General features: G+C 42.8%; 1 protein-coding gene across 1 annotated transcript; it reads left to right on the top strand.

Moving 5' to 3' along the window:
- Nucleotides 1-10: 10 nt before the first annotated feature.
- On the top strand, nucleotides 11-19,440 carry ndufaf5 (NADH:ubiquinone oxidoreductase complex assembly factor 5). The gene is made up of 12 exons (XM_056280364.1): nucleotides 11-634; nucleotides 2,734-2,774; nucleotides 4,120-4,183; nucleotides 4,418-4,465; nucleotides 5,167-5,270; nucleotides 7,503-7,542; nucleotides 8,698-8,895; nucleotides 12,197-12,257; nucleotides 12,726-12,809; nucleotides 13,536-13,618; nucleotides 16,889-17,016; nucleotides 18,398-19,440. The coding sequence occupies exons 1-11, from the start codon at nucleotides 317-319 to the stop codon at nucleotides 16,973-16,975; spliced, it is 1,128 nt and encodes a 375-aa protein (XP_056136339.1). The 5' UTR covers nucleotides 11-316; the 3' UTR covers nucleotides 16,976-17,016; nucleotides 18,398-19,440.
- The last annotated feature ends 1,970 nt before the right edge of the window (nucleotides 19,441-21,410 follow it).

The raw sequence follows: 21,410 nt of genomic DNA, 5'->3' as shown, positions 1-21,410 counted from the left end.
CGGACCCAGTTTATGCTGATATTAAACGGGCCTGTTATCAAATGGCTACGGCGACTCGTGCCATACTTGCTAATATACTTTCATGACACTTGAACGACACAAACTTATTCAATTGATTAAAGTCGAGATCTACGTAAGGTCCTGGTTCCACGTTTTCTCACCAGCCAAGGGATATCCAGCTCCACGTTTTCGCGCAGTCTTTCGTCGAGGTCATTCAACGCGGATAACAGGAGTAGTCCGAGCTGTGTAATGTACAAACGTTATAGCACGTTGACATGTTAAGCGATTTACACGCGGACAGTCGCCTAGCGGAAGAATGAACGGCGCGGTTGGTAATCGTTTACTCTGCAGAGTCTGTGTGTGCAAGCAAGTCCCGCAGATCGGCAGCTTGAGATCTTTCATCCCTCGGCAACAACAACCGGTTATTGCTTTTTACCGTAGAAATGTCACGGCAGCTCCTTCAGACAGTCGGCTGATAACTTCTAAACACCAGTCTAATCCACGGACGGCGTATCCGCGATGGATGTCGGGCAGGGGGGCGATGAATATCTTTGACAGGACCATGAAAAGAAAGCAGAAGAAATGGGCAGCATCACTACAGGACAGCAGCAAATACGACTACCTGAGAGACGAGGTTTGTTGGCATTGGATAAAAAAAACGTTTGGTAGAAATTATTTAATCTCTTTTTTTAGATTCGAACTCATCTTAACTCACTCACTAGCTGGCAAAGTCTGAAATTAAGCTGTACCGACTGTGAATTGTTTGTAAGTGCATCTAAATATACACCGATCAGCCAAAACAATAAAACCACTGACAGGTAAGTGAATAACATCGATTACCTCATCACAATGGCACCTGTCAAGGCGATATATTAGGTAGCAAGTGAACAGTCAGTTCTTGAAGTTAATGTGTTGGAAGCAGGAAAAATGGGCAAGCGTAAAGACCTGAGCAACTTTGACAAGGGCAAAATTGTGATGTTCAGACCACTGGGTCTTATGGGCTGTACCAGGTATGTAGGGGTCAGTACCTACCAAAAGTGGTCCAAGGAAGGGCAACCGGGGAACCGGCGACAGGGTCATGGGTGCCCAGGGCTCTTTGATGCGTTTGGGGAGGGAGGGATAGCCCGTCTGGTCTGATCCCACAGAAGAGCTACTGTAGCTCAGATTGCTGAAAAAGTTAATGCTGGCTATGAAGGACATGTGTCAGAACACACAGTTCGTCGCAGCGTGCTGTGTATGGAGCTGCATAGCTGCAGACCGGTCAGAGAACCCATGATGACCCCTGTCCACCGTCGAAAACGCCTACAATGGCCACGTAAGCATCAGAACTGGACCATGGAGCAATGGAGGAAGGTGGCCTGGTCTGATGCATCACGTTTTCTTTTACAGTCGGGTGGACGTGTGTCATTTACCTGGGGAAGAGATGGCACCAGGATGGACTATGGGAAGAAGGCAAGCTGGCAGAGGCAGTGTGATGCTCTGGGCAATGTTCTTCTGGGAAACCTTGGGTCCTGGCATTTATGTGGATGTTACTTTGACACGTACTACCTACCTAAACATTCTTGCAGACCAAGTACACCCCTTCATGGCAATGGTATTCCCTGATGGCAGTGGCCTCTTTCAGCAGGATAATGTGCCTTGCCACACTGCAAAAATTGTTCAGGAATGGTTTGAGGAAAATGACAGAGTTCAAGGTGTTGCCTTGGCCTCCAAATTCCCCAGATCTCAATCCAATTGAGCATCGGTGGGATGTGCTAGAAAAACAAGTCCGATCCATGGAGGCCAAACCTCACAACTTACAGGACTTAAAGGATCTGCTGCGAACATCTTGGTGCCCCTGCTTCACATGTGTCAATTAGTTTACGGTAATTTGATGAAATGCAAATTTGTTTGGGACTATGCGTCATTTAAGTACAATATCAACTGAAATGATGTGGGCTTTAAGAAGGGCTCTGCATTATTATCTAGTTTTGAGGTCCTGTCGTGTAGAGGGGCCCTCTGTCTTGAAGTTGGTTTTTGCATTTGATTGTATTGATCAACAAGTGACGTGTATCAAATTAGATAATTCATATGTCTATATAACTATACATGATTAGTGCTGCTTAGTTAGTCATATCATGGTGTATGCTGGGTTGGTATGCCAGACCCTGCTTTCTGTCATATTTGTTCATAGGCTACCTCAAGTTCTCTTCAGATTCAAGCCCCATTTTGCAATCTTTACTGAATTATCTCTCATTTCTGCAAAATCCTGTGCATCTGACCGGAGAAGCTATTTTCTCTCATGCCTTCCCTGCCATATGCACACTGAACTTGATGCATGAAGGAGATGGGGTACATGTACTACAGACAGAGAATGGACAAGTAACCAGATTCATTGGGGCCTAGAGCACATTTTTGCTAAGGGGTCTCCTAGTGGGTTATGATTCAAACGAGTCAACTTTAGCTCCATTCAACTCCTGCATCAATTTTACAATATCATTGCTAAACGTCCAATTAGGATATAATGTAAAGAATATGTAATGTTGGCTACTCAGGTAAAAAATTGTTGTCATTACCAGGCCTACTTCCAATTACAAAACTTTGATCCAGTATCATTCTGTTCCTAACAAAGCCACACAACAGTTGTACTTTGATACCATGTGTCCATGTTATGTTAAGCAGGAGTGTGATTTTGAATTAAAAAAATGAGATCAACTGAAAGTTTCATTTTCTGTAATGTTTCTGTTTATGCAGGTTGGCAGCAGAGTTGCAGATCGAGTCTATGACATTGCAAGGTATGGCATGCTATTTGATGGGAGAAATTGATCAATCAATAACTGCTGAATGGGAAATTTATTACACACTCAGGATCAAAAACGTAAAACACGAGAGAAAATCACAGCACACACATACGTACATCAATATAATATAAAAGTGTATCGTATCAAAAGGATAATGGGGCACCACTTCTTAAAGTAACTGTGCAAAAGTGCATGTGCAAAAATACTATATTATGTGCAAAGGGGCAAGACGGTGATAAAACGTGCTTCCAGTTTACTCATGGAAATAGTGCTCAACAGAGATCAGTGGCGATGTATCGTATCTTCCTCTCCACAATGACCTGACGCTAAAAACTGATTCAAAATCAGCCCTCCCTCTTGGGGTAATCATGCAACCACAGTTCTTGGTTTTCATAATTTTCTTGACACTTCGACACAACTCGTACATTGGTCTGACCCTGAATACGTTTACTTAACCCAGGAATCAAAACTATTTAGAACACGTTCAGCCTATTGGTGACTATCGTTTCATGGTGCTTCACTCTGAAGTGGACTACAGACAACACTGGGAAAAAACTCCGGTGGAGCAGTGGAGTAAACAGTGGAAATATGTGTATCTCTGAAGACCTTTGTGTCAATTTGAATATTCCACATTTTCTATTTTTTTGTGGCACATGGCTATAGAGTGGTTCCTGGCATCAAAAAAATAAATATGACGTTTTTTTTAGGGCGTCCGGATAGCGTAGCAGTCTGTTCCGTTGCCTACCAACATGGGGATCGCCAGTTCAAATCCCCGTGTTACCGCTGGCTTGGTCAGGTGTCCCTACAGACACAATAGACCGTGTCTGTGGGTGGGAAGCCGGATGTGGGTATTTTTCCTGGTCGCTGCACTAGCGCCTCCTCTGGTCAGCTGGGGCGCCTGTTCGGGGGGGAACTGGGGGGAATACCGTGATCCTCCCGTCCCCCTGGTGAAATTCTTCACTGTCAGGTGAAAAGAAGCGGCTGGCGACTCCACATGTATCAGAGGAGGCCTGTGGTAGTCTGCAGCCCTCCCCGGATCGGCAGAGGGGGTGGAGCAGAGACCGGGACGGCTCGGAAGAGTGGGGTAATTGGCCAAGTACAATTGGAAGAAAGGGGGGGGGGCAAAAAAAACAAAACATGACGTTTTTAAAATATAGTGAGACTGCTGGTTGCTTGAGGAGACAACATTGTAGGATGGATTACTTAGTAGATTTGAATTGTGAATGGATTAGGATACATTGAGGGTGGGGTGGCTGACACCTAACAAATATACAGCTTGCTCAGTGAAAAACTGTGTTAGCTGTGCTTACCTCACGCTCTTTTCTCCTTACCTTCATAGGACATTCCCTCTTGCTCTGGATGTCGGCTGTGGAAAAAGTCACATTGCTGAGCATTTAAGCAAGGTACAGCCCACAAATCTAACTTTGGTACAGCCTGACATGACAAAGAACTTCTTTGATGATAATTAAGTTCAAATTCAAGTTTATTGACAGCCAAGTAAATTTTCACATGTTAGTAATGTGTTTTGTTTGGATGCTCAACGATAAACATGCAGAGTAGAAAAATGCAGAAAAATAGAGTTAATTGTTCTAAAATTGTGCATGATGCCATTGACTGAATGGTTTGTCATCTCTCAGGATGTAGTGGAACGTCTGTTTCTAACAGACATCTCAGAGGCTACTTTGGTAAGTGGATCCTTTTATTTCAAAACGGTTCCATTAAGGTGAAAAACGCAGGCATTTCCAGCACATTCTTTACAGAGAACCGGGGGACTGAGCGCCATTATGGTGGCCTGTGACACCTGTCAAAACCGTCCCCCATTTAGATAATAAGAAAGAATTTGATGTTTTAAGATTCAGCCCCTCATACAAAGAGTATTTTTATATGAATATCCCATTGGGTTGTGTTGAAGCCCAGAGAGAAGATTCAGCAAGTCAGTACATTTCTCAACACCGAGGAAATCAGTGAAGATTTTAGACGACAAGATTGTAAATGATGCTCAATAATGTTTTCGTGACTTCAAAAAACAAAAAAGTGAACCGATCCTTTAAGGTTGAATTCTCCTGTCAGTCGAAGCTGAAATCTGTGATTTCCTCCATCTGTCCCTCCGTCTGGCAGTGAGAACGACAAACAAGGTGTTACAGCCATTTTCACTTTTGTGCCATCAGCTCAGCAGTAAACAGTTCCCATCCCATGACTCCATGGTTCATATGGATAAAAAACATGTGTGTATGTGTGCGTGTGTGTATTTTTATTACTGGTGAAAAATCCCAGATTTTAGCTTTAAGTCAAGCGTTATGCCAATTTCATGGTCATGTGGGTAAATAAAAATCTTACAGAATAACACATGAGCCTAAATGTTATTATGATTCTGTTTAATTCCTAGAAGCAGATGAGAAGCTGTGAGATACCAACCCACTGCGTTCTAGCAGATGAGGAATTCTTGCCCTTCAAAGAAAACACCTTTGACCTGGTCGTCAGCAGCTTGAGGTGACTGACAGAGATGTTTGACAAAGATCTGATTCCTTCAAGAAAGGTTGAAAACTTCCTTCTTTGAGGCCCACCTCAATCCTTAAAATGGTCTTGGGTGGCTTTTTGCTGTAAAATTGTGTCGGCGTGTTACCTCCGGCTTGGTCGGGCGTCCCTACAGACACAATTGGCCATGTCTGCGGGTGGGAAGCCGGATGTGAGTATGTGTCCTGATCGCTGCACTAGCGCCTCCTCTGGTCGGCGCCCCAGCCGACCAGAGGAACTGGGGGGAATAGCGTGATCCTCCCGTCCCCCTGGTGAAACTCTTCACTGTTAGGTGAAAAGAAGCGGCTAGCAACTCCACATGTATCGGAGGAGGCACGTGGTAGTCTGCAGCCCTCCCCGGATCAGCAGAGGGGGTGGAGCAGCAACCGGGATGGCTCGGTAGAGTGGGGTAATTGGCCAGATACAATTGGGGAGAAAAGGGGGGGGTTCAAAAGGCAACTGTTACTGTTATTGTTGCACCCATACTTACTTACAACCACCACTATTGAGCCCTTTTTCTACTTGCACTTGATAGCTCAGTTTGTCTGTTTTCCTGATTTGTGACAATGTAAATCTACTTTGCATTTTGATTCCCCTATGCTATGACATGACAACTATGCAGTACTCTATGAAGTCAGTTGGTAGCATTCAAATTTATGTCAGTTGTTGACTCTTGCAACTTGCTTTGGATAAATGCATCTGCTAAATGAGTAGATGTAAATATTAAGTCTTTATTATCTGTGACCCAATTAGTACTCATGTGGTGTACTAATGGATCCGTTGCTTGAGGAGTTTTCTATGTTCTCATCAATCCCATTTAAAGCATAGCTTCTCCTGGCCCTGGCTACATGGCAGATCATTATATAGCCTTAGTCACGGCAGTATCTCGTCGTACTGTCCTGTAGTCTAGACTCAAGGTCATCATGCTTTAACCATACGGGCGCCGTGAGACCCCATGAATGAGTGAACCCAGGTTCATTACCTCCCCTAAGGATGCTTCTGCACTACCTAGGTGGTGTCCCTGGATTGGACATCAGAGCCCTCTTTTCCACTTGGGGGCTAAGAGTGCATCTGTCGCCATCTTACAATGCTGTGATTGCAACTATTCCTTAATCCTCTGAATAGTACACATGGCCGTTGTAACTCTTGTTAATGGTCACGGTAATTTGCATATCAAACCGATCGTTGGATTCAGTCGTTATGCCACAGTATTGTGTATAAGGGTGGGGATACCTGCAGTCAGCTGAGACTGAAGAGGTCACTTAGATGAGCGATGAAACGTTTCTCTCAATAAACGTGTCCGGATGAACTGATTCACCTTTCTGGGATTTCCTTACCTGGATTACTGAGCATGCATCAAGACAGAAGGATGGATTCTCATCAAAGTTGATGAGCCTTGGGCAGAGGAAGAATTTGTTAGATTTTGGTTGTGAAATTCTGCCTCAATTCAGTCTTTTTTAGATATTTATAATTTGGTATTGCTTCTACCAAGTAGGTAACTAGAAATCATGGGTATCCGATGTTATTGAGGAAATTACAAGCACTGATTTTTTTTCTTTCTTAATTTACCATGACATTGACGAATCATGATCCGTCACAGGTTATCCCATCTGTCTCTAAAGTATATCAGCTAATATACTTTGTTTCATATATCTTTATCTTACTGTTTAATCAGAAAGGTGACTACAGGACCTATGAAGTTCACTTAAATCCTCTTATTAGATGCTTTAATATAGGTAACGGAAATTCAGCGTAACAGCATTTTCCTTGTTTACCTAGAGACATATCAGAGTTTTCTGTTTTCACTGAAAGCAGAATTCATTTTACAAATGCATTCTCGTGCTGAAGTAAAACATGCATGTCTTGATGCATGCTCAATAATCCAGGTAAGGAAATCACAGAAAGTTGAATCAGGATGGGTTGATTGATCGATAGATAGATGGACAGACAGAGCAATAAAACCTCAACAGAAAACCAGATGACATAAGTACATAACAGTACACTGCGGTTGTGTTTTTAGTCGCAGCACCAGTAGTCAACTCTGTTCACTAATATTTTTTTATGATAATCATTATTTGGTAATCAATTTGATCAATTCAGCATTTTATTTTGTCATCTAATTATTCTTTTCATATATATTTATTTGTTGATTGATAATTATGCCTTTCATGTTATTGAGTTTTAATGTTATGGCTCCCTTTTCTTTAGTCTGCACTGGACCAACGACCTGCCTGGAGCCCTCCGACAGGTAACTGACAGAACTAACACGATCACGCTACCTAGAGCAGTCCGTGAATCAGGGTATGTTCTCTGACAACCTACATGGTTAAATAAAAGTTTAATATGTCAAACCTGTCCGCTGGGATATCCTTGGAGTTTAAAATATCAGAGAGCTGGTCCCACCCGCTGCTTTTAAATGTGTTTCGACCTATCTGTCTTGTCAGAAAAGTTTTGAATAAGTCATTTATTTTACCCTGTTCTGTTCATGTTGTTTTTATATTTTGTACATTATGTTGTATCTTGGTAGCACAGTGGTGCAGTGGTTAGCGTGGTCGCCTCACAGCAAGAGGGTCCTGGGTTCAAGCCCCGGGGTAGTCCAACCTTGGGGTCGTCCTGGGTCATCCTCTGTGTGGAGTTTGCATGTTCTTTCTGTGTGGGTTTCCCCTAGGTGCTCCGGTTTCTTCCCACAGTCCAAAGACATGTAGGTCAGCTGTACTAAATTGTCCCTAGGTATGAATGTGTGTGTGTATGATGGCCTGGCGGCCTGTCCCCCCGCCTGCTGCCCAATAACTTCTGGGATAGGCTCCAGCATCCCCATGACCCTGACAGCAGGATAAGTGGTTCGGATAATGGATGGATGGATGGATGGATGTTGCCGTTACTCTGCAGCGATGTTTTAACATGCTGTTGCTGGTCTAGTTCAGGACACTCTCACAAAAAGAGAGTTTGAATGTCAAGAAGGCTTCACCCCTGGTTATTTAAAAAAAAACACAAAAAAAAACCAATAATAAGCAAATACTATTTGTACAGCTTCCATTACTTCTGTCTGGTTGCGTTTGGGTACAGTGACAACACTACTGCCCTCTAATGGTGGTCACTCTGGGTGATTTTATTTTAACGTCTGAATACATTTCGCCGTGGTAGACTGTCAGACTACTTTGAGAGACAGTCTCGTATTAAAAAAGTTACAAGTTTAAGTACCACCACAGTGAATGTTGTTTCCATCCAAATCCAATTGTTTGATTGAAATGCACTTAAAGCAGGCATTATGCTTTTATTGCAAATATCAAACCTTGAAGTGCCTTTCACAAAAGTGTCTGTCAGCAGATAAAATATATTTTTTAACTGCTAAAAAACAGAAATCTCTTTCTGCCATGAACTGACAACTTCCTCCTCCTCCCAGATCCATCACGTGCTGAAGCCAGATGGGGTGTTCATTGGTGCCATGGTGGGTGGAGAGACCCTATACGAGTTGCGCTGCTCCCTCCAGCTGGCAGAGACGGAGAGAGAGGGGGGCTTCTCCCCCCACGTCTCCCCCTACACGGCTGTCACCGACATTGGAAACCTCCTGGGACAAGCCGGCTTCAATATGTTGACTGTGGTGAGGCTCCAGGATGGCTGGTGTTATACCAAAAACTGCGATCGTCAAAACTTGTAACCACAGTTGTGCTGAATACATGGAGAGCACCACCTTATGCTTGTTGTTAGATGGCGTTTCTTGCGGGCTGTTGTCCCAGATTGCTACTCCGATCTTAAAGAGCAACTTTTAAACTCACTTTTGTGAGTTTTCAACCATCCAAATGTGAAAAGTGGCATGGTGGTCCAGTATTTAGCACTGTTGCCTCACAGCAAGAAGGTCCTGGGTTCGAACCCCAGGCTATCCCAGGTCCTTTCTGTGTGGCGTTTGCATGTTCTCCTGTGTCTGCGTGGGTTTTGTCTGGGTGCTCCGGTTTCCTCCCACCATCAAAAAGACATGCGTGTTAGGGTTAATACTCCTGTGCCCCTGAGCAAGGCAATTGGAAAAAGAACTGGAGTTGGTCCCCGGGCACTGCAGCTGCCCACTGCTCCTATACAGTAGGAAGAGTTAAATGCAGAGAACATATTTCACTGTAAGAATACAATTAGTTGTAAGAATACCATGACAAAATTAGGTGGCTTTCTTCTAAAGTGCTGGGCTGATCTTGTCAGTCCACTTGACTAAGTGATGTAAAGCATGTGTGGCAATGAGGAAGTATTTTTTATTTATTTTTTTTGGATTTTTTCCCCCTTTTTCTCCCCAATTACCCCACTCTTCCAAGCTGTCCCGGTTGTTGCTCCAGCCCCTCTACCGATCCGGGGAGGGCTGCAGACTACCACATGCCTCCTCTGATACATGTGGAGTCGCCAGCCGCTTCTTTTCACCTGACAGTGAGGAGTTTCGCCAGGGGGACGTAGCGTGTGTGGGAGGATCACGCTATCCCCCCGGACAGGCACCCCAACCGACCAGAGGAGGCGCTAGTGCAGCAACCAGGACACACACCCACATCCAGCTTCCCACCTGCATACACGGCCAGTTGTGTCTGTAGGGACGCCCGACCAAGCCGGAGGTAACACAGGGATTTGAACCGGCGATCCCCATGTTGGTAGGCAATGCAATAGACCACTACACCACCCGGATGCCCTGGCAATGAGGAAGTATTAAGCAACTACTGGTTGCATTTGAAATCCACACACTACTTACTACATACTACATATATGTATACTATCCTCCAGCATACTATTAGTATGTGAGTAAAAAGTACAAGAGTTGTTCGGACGTACTACTTCATCATATAGTCACATCCCTTCCTTTCAGCTCTTTGCAGGTTAATGACGACACGCTGCACACAAACTTCTTCTACTGGTGCGGTGACCCATATCTTTATTTAAAATGTAAAAATAAACAGGGTTTTCACCACTTTCTGCATAGCATAATGAAAAGTAATACTTAAGTTTCAACTGCTTGGCCGTTCGGCTTGTGTAACATCCTTCACCATTGTTGGTTGTTGTCTTGAAGTGTCGCAATGCATTGTGGGATATTCATGCCAGCATAGTGTCCAGTGTTTGCATACTCCGAAATTTCTCTGCATTTGGTATGACATCCTGGTATTTCTCACTTACTATTTGATGGATACTATGGTTTCAGACATATTAGATACACTCAAATACTATTTTGGAGTATTAAATAGTGTGCCAGTATGTGATTTTGGGTGCAGCCATTAACTGTTGTTCAATGCTTGCTAATTGTCACACCTTAACTAAATGGGTCCTGCATACATTGTGATGATGAAACAAGTATGTGATTGGTCTCGCTCCTTCTTTAAACAGAATAAAACTAGCTGAAGTGGCGTTGCTCGGCTTTGTGAAGGCTGAAACCTTCTTGTTGCTCCTCGCGGCGTTAATTTTGGCTGACTGACTTGCTTCCTTCCACTTAATGTGGAAAGGGGTTGAACCTGCAAATTGCCGCTTGTGACTATATTTTTTAATCTGTTTGTGTCCTCTTCCCTCCTTTTCTGCAAAGGTCTTTGGAAACAAAACCTGCTCTAAAATACAATCTACTACTACTACTACTAAAACTACTTTTGGCTGCTCCCGTTAGGGGTCGCCACAGCAGATCATCCATTTCCATTTCCTCTGCATCTTCCTCTGTCACACCAGCCACCTGTATGTCCTCCCTCACCACATCCATAAACCTCCTCTTTGGCCTTCCTCTTTTCCTCTTCCCTGGCAGCTCCATATTCAGCATCCTTCTCCCAATATACCCAGCATCTCTCCTCCACACATGTCCAAGCCAACCCAATCTTGCCTCTCTTGCTTTGTCTCCAAACTGCTCTAAAATACAATACCTTGCCCAAATATGTGGGTGTTACATTTCAACTATTGGAGAAACCCTCAAAAGTGTCTTGACTGGCATCCGGGTGGCATGGCGGTCTATTCCGCTGCCTACAAACACGGGGTCGCGGGTTTGAATCCCCGTGTTACTTCCGACTTGGTCAGGCGTCCCTACAGACACAATTGGCCGTGTCTGCAGGTGGGAAGCCGGATGTGGGTATGTGTCCTGGTCGCTGCACGAGAGCCAATCCTACCACGCGCTACGTCCCTCTAGCAAAACTCCTCACTGTCAGGTGACAAGAAGTGGCTGGCGACTCCACATGTATTGGAGGAGGCATGTGGTAGTCTGCAGCCTTCCCCTGATCGGCAGAGGGGGTGGAGCAGCAACCGGGACGGCTCGGAAGAGTGGGGTAATTGGCCAAGTACAAGTAGAATTGGGGGGGAAAAAAGCCACAAAAAACTTTTTTCCACAGGTTCATCACAAACTATTTTAAAAAGAAATCAAAACCACAAACAGGAAAGACTAATATTTCCATTTCAGTGAATAGTTAAAAAAAGAAAATAGGGCCTGTGTGCATCACCTAATATGTAAGACAGCAGCAAAAACCATTGGCATGGAACTACCACAACTTCATAATAGTTATACCACTCGCTGCAAAAGGAAAGCCCAGAACATCATTAAGGACACCAGCCACCCCACTCATGCGCTGTTCTCACTCCTACCATCTAAATAACATTAGCGGAACATCAAGTCACACACCACCCGTCTCAGTAGTGGTTTCTTTCCACAGGCAGTCAAGTTTCTGAACAGCTGACTTACCCATATGCACCTTACGTTGTTGTGTTATTGTGTACTTTTCTATATTGTGTATATAATGTATGAATTCTGTGTACCTAGTCTATGTGGGTCTGTAGTGTTGTTGTTTTTTGAATGGTGTGTCCCTTGTGTTAAGACGGCGAGAGCCCGTTATATTCTAATACACATGATAACAAAGTTGAGCTGGGGGGAGATGACGTAAACTGAACAGCGCCTGTCTTTCCCTCTGTCACAGGACATCGACGACATCCAGGTCGGCTATCCTGGCATCACCGAACTCATGACTGATCTGCAAGGTATTTTCTACCGACGCCACATTGTCAGTCAAAACATGAAGCCCTGTTTACTCTGACAAACACCGCAGAGGTGGATGTTAAGTCGCAAATTGTAATTTGAGGTTCATTAACGCCAACTCCACATCACAGCAAATGTGTTCTCGACATGCAAATCATGTGTAACCTTATGGACAAGGAGATGACAGGAGAAATAATAAAAGCTGTTAAATAGGCGTTCTCGCAAACTGTCTCTATAAACCTGCTGTAAGTGAAAGTAAGTACAAATATATAAAGTCGATATGCAGCTAGCCCTTTGTAAAGCTGGTTTTGGCTGTTAAGTAAGGACAAAACAGTAGTATTTGTATCTTTTATTCTTACACACTCTAGAAATGAGTGCATGTCAAATATACAGTTGGTTTTTTTTTAATGTAAAGTATAGGTGAGACGATATCTGTGGTGTTGATTTTCTTTTGTGTTTGTACACTTTAGGTATGGGTGAGAGCAACTGTGCATGGAACAGACGGTCCCTGTTGCACCGAGACACAATTTTAGCAGCCGCAGCTATTTACACAGGCGAGTCCAGACTGTGACTGCCCTCATTTTTGCCAATTTGATCAGGATGTGTATTCAGTTCCCCATTTGTCTTGCAAACGTTTGTGGTTTTGTACAGTCTCACACCCGGGTGGCCCAAAAATAAATGCTCTGACAATATTAGAAAAGGAGAAATTGACATTGAAGTCCCCCCGCAAAAATATAACGCTTATCTCAAACAATGACTCTTAGCGCTGCTGTTACTGAGTCTGAGAAAGTAAGGACTTGATTTATTTGCACTTAATAGGCTTTTTTTTTTACATCAGAGACGTGTATAAAAAAAAGAAAAAGAAAAAAGGGGACTTGTATTTTTGCATTGTTTTCTATGGAAAAGCCACACTTTGAGTGCTCTTGACCCATCTGATTCGAGATGCAGTGGGACAAACTTAACCATCTGGTTGAGGATTGGTAATATTGAGACGTAGCTAGACTGATGTGACTCCAAGTTTACATCTTCTCTATCTTACTGAGATTAGTCAGAGAGCTGTCTGCAGTCTGGAAGAGGTTAGGCTGTCTGACAGTGTGGTGATGAATCAGGCGACATTAATCCAGAGTAGACACTGAAAAAGCAAGGAAAGACACCTGGTTGGGTCGTACACTAAAATACACCTCCCTGTAATAGTCGTCATTCATCAAGTTGTCCTGAGTCGCCATAAAAGGTATTTTAATATTAGAGATCTGACGTCGTTTCTTTCGACACTGTCTCAGAAATGTACGGGAGCGAGGACGGCTCTGTCCCGGCAACCTTCGAGATCCTGTACATGATTGGCTGGAAGCCTCACAAGTCGCAGGTAATAACAGGATATGACATCAATCAATCAAGTTGCATTTTATGTAGCGTTTTTCTAGCTGCAATAACCACTCAAAGTGCTTTACAATTAATTAAGATACAAAACATGATGATGATGATGATTTATTTTGAACGCATAAAGATAAGCCATTGCCAATAAACTGAAGTGATCAGCAAATCCACACATCAAACTCAGCGAACAAATCTCTGTATGCATCAGATTTACTCATGTTCGAAAAGGAGTAGGAGGAAGTATACACTTATTTTTTCCGACCCTGTCTCATCTACTCTTAAGATAATTCAGCTAAATCATCATCATGATGTTCAGTGAAAATGGAATGGAGAAGTGTTGACTTTATTTTTTTGCTGGCCAGGCTGGAAGTTGGCTCTGCCATGGGATCCTTCAGTTCTCTCTCTCTCTTTAAAAAAAAAAAATCTGTCTGTGTGTGTCTCTGTCTCTCTCTCTGTCTTTGTCTCCTTAAAATTAAAAAAAATCTCTCTCTGTCTCTCTCTCTGTCTGTCTTTCTACCTCTACCTGTCTCTCTCTGTCTCTCTGTCTGTCTGTCTGTCTCTGTCTCTGTCTGTTTCTCTCTGTCTGTCAAATTCAAATTCAAAATCAGATCATATAGCGAACATGTACTTATACATAGACAGATACAAGGAATCAGAACGTATACAGGTGCAGTATAAAAACCAGATTGGTAATTAGCTACCAGTAGTACTTATTAATTATTCATTATTTAACTATTGTTATTATTATTCATTTTATTCTATTTTATTTAAAGCAGTAGGACAGTTAGGACGACTGTGTGCACGCATGTGTGTGCATGTGCACTTATGAATCTCTGTGGGCTTGAGAGTGTGTGTATGTGTGTGGTCTTGGGCTTCTTTGTGTACAAATTAGGAAATATGTGTGTGAATATGTGTATCATTCAGTGTCCCTCAGATGGTGGCAAGTGAGAACATATTGAGGAGCTCTCTTTGTCTTCACTCAGTAAGTAGGGTAGTTTACTGTGGTTTGGTAGAGCATCGAATTTGGGGTGTTTTTCTTCACATTTTGGGAAGAAGCAATCACGGATTGATTGGAATGTGTTGCACTCTGTTAAAAAGGGCAGCTCAGTCTCAGCTATGTTGTCTTTGCACTGCTGACGCAGACGTTTGTCTCTTGGCAGCCAAGTCTTTTTGTGTCTGCCAGTCTCTATTGCTAAGCGGCGCTCACTGAGTCTGTATTTCATCAGTGTATTTCTCAGATTTCTTGCTTTTATTTTAGTTAAGTAATCTGCTAATGTATATTCTCTGTCTAGGGCGAAATAGCATTGCATCTTGCTTTGTGCTTTTGTTTTGGATTGCCAATATTCGTAATAATTGTCTTTTCGGTTTGAGGAAATTTGTTCAAGCCGAATATGTTGACGGACGAGATCAGACAGGAGTCTCTGTGGACTATGATGTTTGCAGATGACATTGTGATCTGTAGCAAGAGTAGGGTGCAGGTTTAGGAGAGCCTGGAGAGGTGGAGGTATGCACTGGAGAGAAGAGGAATGAAAGTCAGTAGGAGCAAGACAGAATACCTATGCGTGAATGAGAGGGAGGACAGTGGAATGGTGAGGATACAAGGAGTAGAAGTGAGGAAGGTGTATGAGTTTAAATACTTGGGGTCAGCTGTCCAAAGTAACGGGGAGTGCAGGAGAGAGGTGAAGAAGAGAGTGCAGGCAGGCTGGAGTGGGTGGAGAAGAGTGTCAGGAGTGATTTGTGACAGAAGGGTACCAGCAAGAGTTAAAGGGAAAGTTTACAAGATGGTTGTGAGACCAGCTATGTTATATGGTTTGGAGACAGTGGCACTGGCGAAAAGACAGGAGCTGGAGCTGGAGGTGGCAGAGTTGAAGATGCTAAGATTTTCATTGTGAGTGATGAAGAAGGACATGATTAGGAACGATTACCTTAGAGGGCCAGCTCAGGTGGGACGGTTTGGAGACAAAGCAAGAGAGGCAAGATTGAGATGGTTGGGACATGTGTGGAGGAGAGATGCTGGGTATATTGGGGGAAGGATGCTGAATATGGACCTGCCAGAGAAGAGGAAACGAGGAAGGCCAAAGAGGAGGTTTATGGATGTGGTGAGGGAGGACATTCAGGTGGACAGAGGAAGATGCAGAAGACAGGAAGAAATGGAAACGGACGATCTGCTGTGGCGACCCCTAATGGGAGCAGCCAAAAATTAGTAGTAGTAGATGTTGTGTAGTCTGAACCTGGTCTTGTGCCTTTAAGGTGTTAGTATGTGTTAGTGGAACAAGATGGCTGAAGACTAGGTTGGTAGGAGAGTTCTTATCTTTGTCTGTTCCTCTCTGTCTCTCTGTCTGTCTGTCTCTTGTCTTTTTTTGGTTAAAATCCTTAAATAAGGTCTGCAATCAACACAAGTTTAGGAGATTTTGATGTTTTATTCCATGAGATAATCGCCACAAACGAACTCCACATCTGCAGGTTTTGAAGCATAACTGCAGTTTTCATAAATGAAAGGCTATTGTCAGGATAAAAAAAAAAAAACAACAACGCAACAGCAGAGCACATTTCTCTTGTATCATAACCCCTCTACGCTTCCTCAGAAACCAGCGAGCCGAGCCATGATGCTTAAATGTGCCACACAAAACTCTAATTTAAAAATAAAAAAAGATTACAAATGAAAGAAACTCTAAATTGATGGTTATTTAACGGCAATGCCACTAAGAACAGAGGGCGAGTACCAAGACAGCTAGTTGAGGCTTTGGGTGGAGGCAACATACTTGTTTACACCTTTTTGTGTAAACATTTCAAAGTTCCTCTTGTGTAAAAGAACATCTATCAGTCATGTTTGTAGTTGACCGTTTTCCAGCATTTTACAAAACCCCAAATCTATTCTTTCCATAGAAAATGAAGCAAAGGTAAAAAAAAGGGTAAATAAATGCCAACTCACTTCCAGGTTGAGGAAGTCAAATCTCACTCCTCTGTGAACCGTACACATGGCCAGTGAAATTAGTTAATGGTCACACCTATTTGCATATGAAACCGATCTTTGGTTTTGGTGGTTATGCCACTGTATTGTTTACAAGGTTGGGGATACCTGCAGTCAGTTGAGACCGAAGAGGTCACTTAGATGAGTGATGAAACGTATCTGTCAATTATTGTTGTGTCCAGATGAACTGATTCGACGGTCTGTGAAGTCAAAACTCGATTTTTCAACTGGATGAGGCCATCGTGTCAGTAAGCACAGACTGAACTGATCTGTGTTTTTCTCTCTCAGGCCAAACCAGCGAAGAGAGGCTCTGCGACGGCATCATTCGGAGACCTGTCAAAAATCAGCCAGCCAACCAACACAGACAAGCCATAGAAAGGAACATCTCAGCCAGACCACCGTAGCTGTTGTACAATGTAAATAGAGTTTAATAGGAACAACTACCCTATGATTTGTACAATGGTTAAACTCTACCGGTGTGGTGTCATACTATCTGAAATAAATGTGAGCTCCCTCACAGACAGACGGGTCCTCCTGAATACAGACCTGCTGACGGGCTTTCGTTAGATGACGTAGAGACACATACGAACCCAAGATGAAACTAGAACGACCAAGACAGTCATTATGACCGTTTTGAATTTTCAAAGTTTAATAACTTTGTGGGGGGGAAAAAGACACAGACCTGCCGCTCCTAAAATTGCCTATATTTGCATTGAAATTAGTTTTAGATCAATTGCACAAAAAAAGTTATGATAAGATCTACCTAAAACGACCATGAGCAGTCAAAATGACTGTTTGTAATTTGCGCATGATCATGCGCGTCATGTCACTATTTATGACATGTGTTGGTCGGGCGCATAATTTCCTTCATGAAGTTCATTGCTTTGTCCTAGAAACACACTAGCATTCTCCAGTGCAGAGTAATAGTCTACACTTGATTTTTGATTATTGCCAACATGTCTGGGTACAGACGCCATTTCAGACGCACCGTGACTACCACCGAGGCGTTGCAGTATTTACAGGTGTTGGACAGCTGCCATTTGAAATTGTTTGAAAAATAGTATTAAAGTTGTTAAAATGTTAATTTTGGTGTCAGTCGTTTCTTAACAGACATACTAACATATGTAATACATTAATAGCTCAACTGAGTATTTATCTTGTCAGAATATACAGTCTAGTAATTTTTAAGTTCTGGTAATTGTTTGGGACTGTTTCAATGTTTATTTTCAAGTCTTTTTTTACATTTCACGTTTTATAGGCCTTGTTACGTTGGTTAGATTAGCAATATGTGTATTCCGTTTTGTTTTTCAGGTAATATTTTCACTTTTTCAATTTTGCTATTCAAGTTTGACCATGTCTCTGAAGTTTAAATTTTAAAAATAGTATTATAGTTGTTAAAATATCAATTTTGGTGTCAGTAGTTTCCTAACAGACATACTAACATATGCAATGCATTAATATCTGAATTGGGTATTTATCTTGACAGAATATAAAGTTTAAAAACTGGCGGTCATTTTGACCACCCATGGTCATTTTAGGGAGGAGTGAAATCCCGGTCGTTCTATTGCTAAAGACAGTGCAGATTGTGTTTGCAATACAACATATAAATGTTTCCATGTTACAAAAGTCCACCATTCTGTGTTGTAAAACCATGAGGGAGCAGGTAATGGATGGGTGTGTTGAATAAATGAAATATTTTCAAAGGCTCGTTGGTAACTCGAGGCTACAATTCCGAGGATTTACATGTAAGCAAATGTCATTTTTAATTTTTTTTTTCTGTTTTTTTTTGTTCCTCAGTTGTATCCAGCCAATTACCCCACTCTTCCGAGCCATCCCAGTCGCTGCTCCACCCCCTCTGCCGATCCAGGGAGGGCTACAGACTACTACATGCCTCCTCCGATACATGTGGAGTCACCAGCCGCTTCTTTTCACCTGACAGTGAGGAGTTTCACCATGGTGACGTAGCGTGTGGGAGGATCACGCTATTCCCCCCAGTTCCCCCTCCCCCCCAACAGGCCAGAACGCTGTACTGCCGCCCCTCTGATCGACCAGAGGGGCGGTAGTACAGCGACCAGGACACATACCCATAGCCGGCTTCCCACCCGCAGACACGGCCAATCGTGTCTGTAGGGACGCCCGACCAAGGCGGAGGTAACACGGGGATTCAAACTGGCGATTCCCGTCTTGGTAGGCAAAGGAATAGACCGCTACGCTACCCAGACGTGCAAATGTCGTTTTTGATTCAGCCTGTGCTTATCGTATTTAAAAGTCAGAATATGACGAAACCAGGTCACTGAAGACCCTTACCCTGAGATGGAAGGCATACCCTAAATCCGTACCTGTTAGTGTTAGTTTCATTTAGCAGACGCTTTTATCCAAAGCGACGTACATCTGAGAGTTAACACAACACAAGCAAGGATCTAGTCAGGAGGCGACAACTAAGTAAGTGCCAAAAAAAAACTAGGTTCAAGTCCAATAGGACGTGTAGGTGTCAACAGGCAGTGCACAAAGGTAATGCACAGGGCACACAGAAGTGATTTTTTTGTGTATTTTATTAATACTTTGGTGAGAGTAAAGAATTTAGAATTTATGGGAAAATCCCTTTGGTAAAAGTGAAACAGTCACCCATCAGAATCTTACTTTAGAGTGGTCAAACACCACTACAGATGTAATGCATCACCAAAAAAAACAATCTCCAGGGTTGTGGTTTTAATGCAGGCCGCTCGATGCCCGGCAGCGCTGATGTTTCAGTTTCAGTCAGTGAAATCATCACAGGAAGACATGCAGGATGTCCGTGTGTGAACAACCAAAAATTATGGCTGGACTGAGGACTTTCTGGTTCCTGTGTGTGTGTGTGTTGGGGGGGGGGGGGGATATGCTTCAATTTTCTGTAAATCAATCAAGTTGCATTATATATAGCTTTCTTTCAGAATAAAAGTTTCCAAGCATTAATTTCTTGACTGGATTTGAAGTGTGTGTGTCCCAAGTCAATAAAATGTACGCTGGTAATAGTGTGAGATAACTACATCAACTAATCAATATCACTTTGCAGCCACAAAATGACAACTGGCTGCGAAATATTTATTTATCCATCCATTCAGTGATTCAGAAAGTGGTATTGGGTCTAATACAACATGACATGTAGTCATGTGTTAGGACTGAATTCTATCTATCGTTTATTCGCCACCCTTTTCCCCAGACATTTTTTTGATTCCTTTATGTATTGTCATCACCGACCTGTCTATCTGGCATGCTGAGTGTGGTATTTATTCACCACACGCGACTTCAGTTCCTCATAGGCACAAGTGTTGCTTCAGTTTTAGTTTAGCTCTGAATGCAACGAAGATGTCTCTTCCTCTGCCCTCCCTAGTTTTTGGAAGTCTTTGTCTTTCAGTCTCTGGTAAGTATGTACCGATACCGTAACTTTTTACATTTATCTTTGGATGCAAAAATATGAATGCTTTGGAAATGGCTTGGGGCCTAAAGTAAACAGGCCATACTAAGGAAGCTAATAGAGATTGTGAAATGCTATTCAAGCCTGATTAGTTGCTCTCAGAAATGTAACGTGAAAGCGAAGGTCTGAAGCCATTCAGTACGCTACCTGATAGATTTTCATATTTTGTCTTTTTTATTTTTGTAAGAATTTCTTTCCATTATCTCAAACAAAATGGTCTTTCTAGATGTGCAAGCAATCATGTATTTGAATTAGAGATCAAATTAAATGCATTGATCCCTGATAGGAAATTAGGACATTTCCAAAAAATAAAAAGATACTATATACAACATTTAATTTCTGTGATTTCAGTGGAGTTTCCAGCCAACAAATACTCCCAATCATACCGACTTATTGTTTCTGTGGCTACAGATTGTCAGTCCAACGTTAAAACCATAGGCCTATATCCAGGATTGGGGGATATAGTCATTGACTATATAGAATTAATTGAATTATTCCACAGTGACAGAATTGCACATTGACGGGTTACTGCAGGTGTGCAAGAAGAACAGTGTAGTGATAATGAAACCTGTCAGGAGTCAATTCTTATGTGACAGAAGAACTTCCTGTCTTCTGCGTCTTCCTCTGTCACACCAGCCACCTGCATGTCTTCCCTCACCACATCCATAAACCTCCTCTTTGGCCTTCCTCTTCTCCTCTTCCCTGGCAGCTCCATATTCAGCATCCTTCTCCCAATATACTCAGCATCTCTCCTCCACACATGTCCAAGCCATCTCAATCTTGCCTCTCTTGCTTTGTCTCCAAGCCGTCCAACCTGAGCGGTCCCTCTAATATACTCGTTCCTAATCCTGTCCTTCTTCGTTACTCCCAGTGAAAATCTTAGCATCTTCAACTCTGCCACCTCCAGCTCCTCCTCCTGTCTTTTCGTCAGTGCCACTGTCTCCAAACCATATAACATAGCTGGTCTCACAACCCTCTTGTAAACTTTCCCTTTAACTCTTGCTGATACCCTTCTGTCGCAAATCACTCCTGACACACTTCTCCACCCACTCCAACCTGCCTGCACTCTCTTTTTCACCTCTCTACTGCACTCCCCGTTACTTTGGACAGTTGACCCCAAGTATTTAAACTCAAATGCCTTTGTCAATCTTATATGTACTATGATGTTTTGTAAGTGTTACTTGGTTTTGGTACCTCCTTGGAGAGCCAATTGACAAAACCCCCATGGGTGTTTTTTTTTCGGTCCCTCCTGCACAATCTTTTTCCTCCATGTCTTTTAACTCCACTTTTGTCCCTTCATCATCACTGTACTGTTCTCTCCTGTATTTTTATGTACAACAAATAAAGTAAACTGTC

This window comes from Lampris incognitus, chromosome 5, assembly GCF_029633865.1.
Source record: "Lampris incognitus isolate fLamInc1 chromosome 5, fLamInc1.hap2, whole genome shotgun sequence".
Classification (NCBI taxonomy): Eukaryota; Metazoa; Chordata; class Actinopteri; order Lampriformes; family Lampridae; genus Lampris; species Lampris incognitus.
The sequence above is the reverse complement of the archived record's forward strand: the minus strand, read 5'-3'. Positions and strand labels throughout refer to the sequence as shown.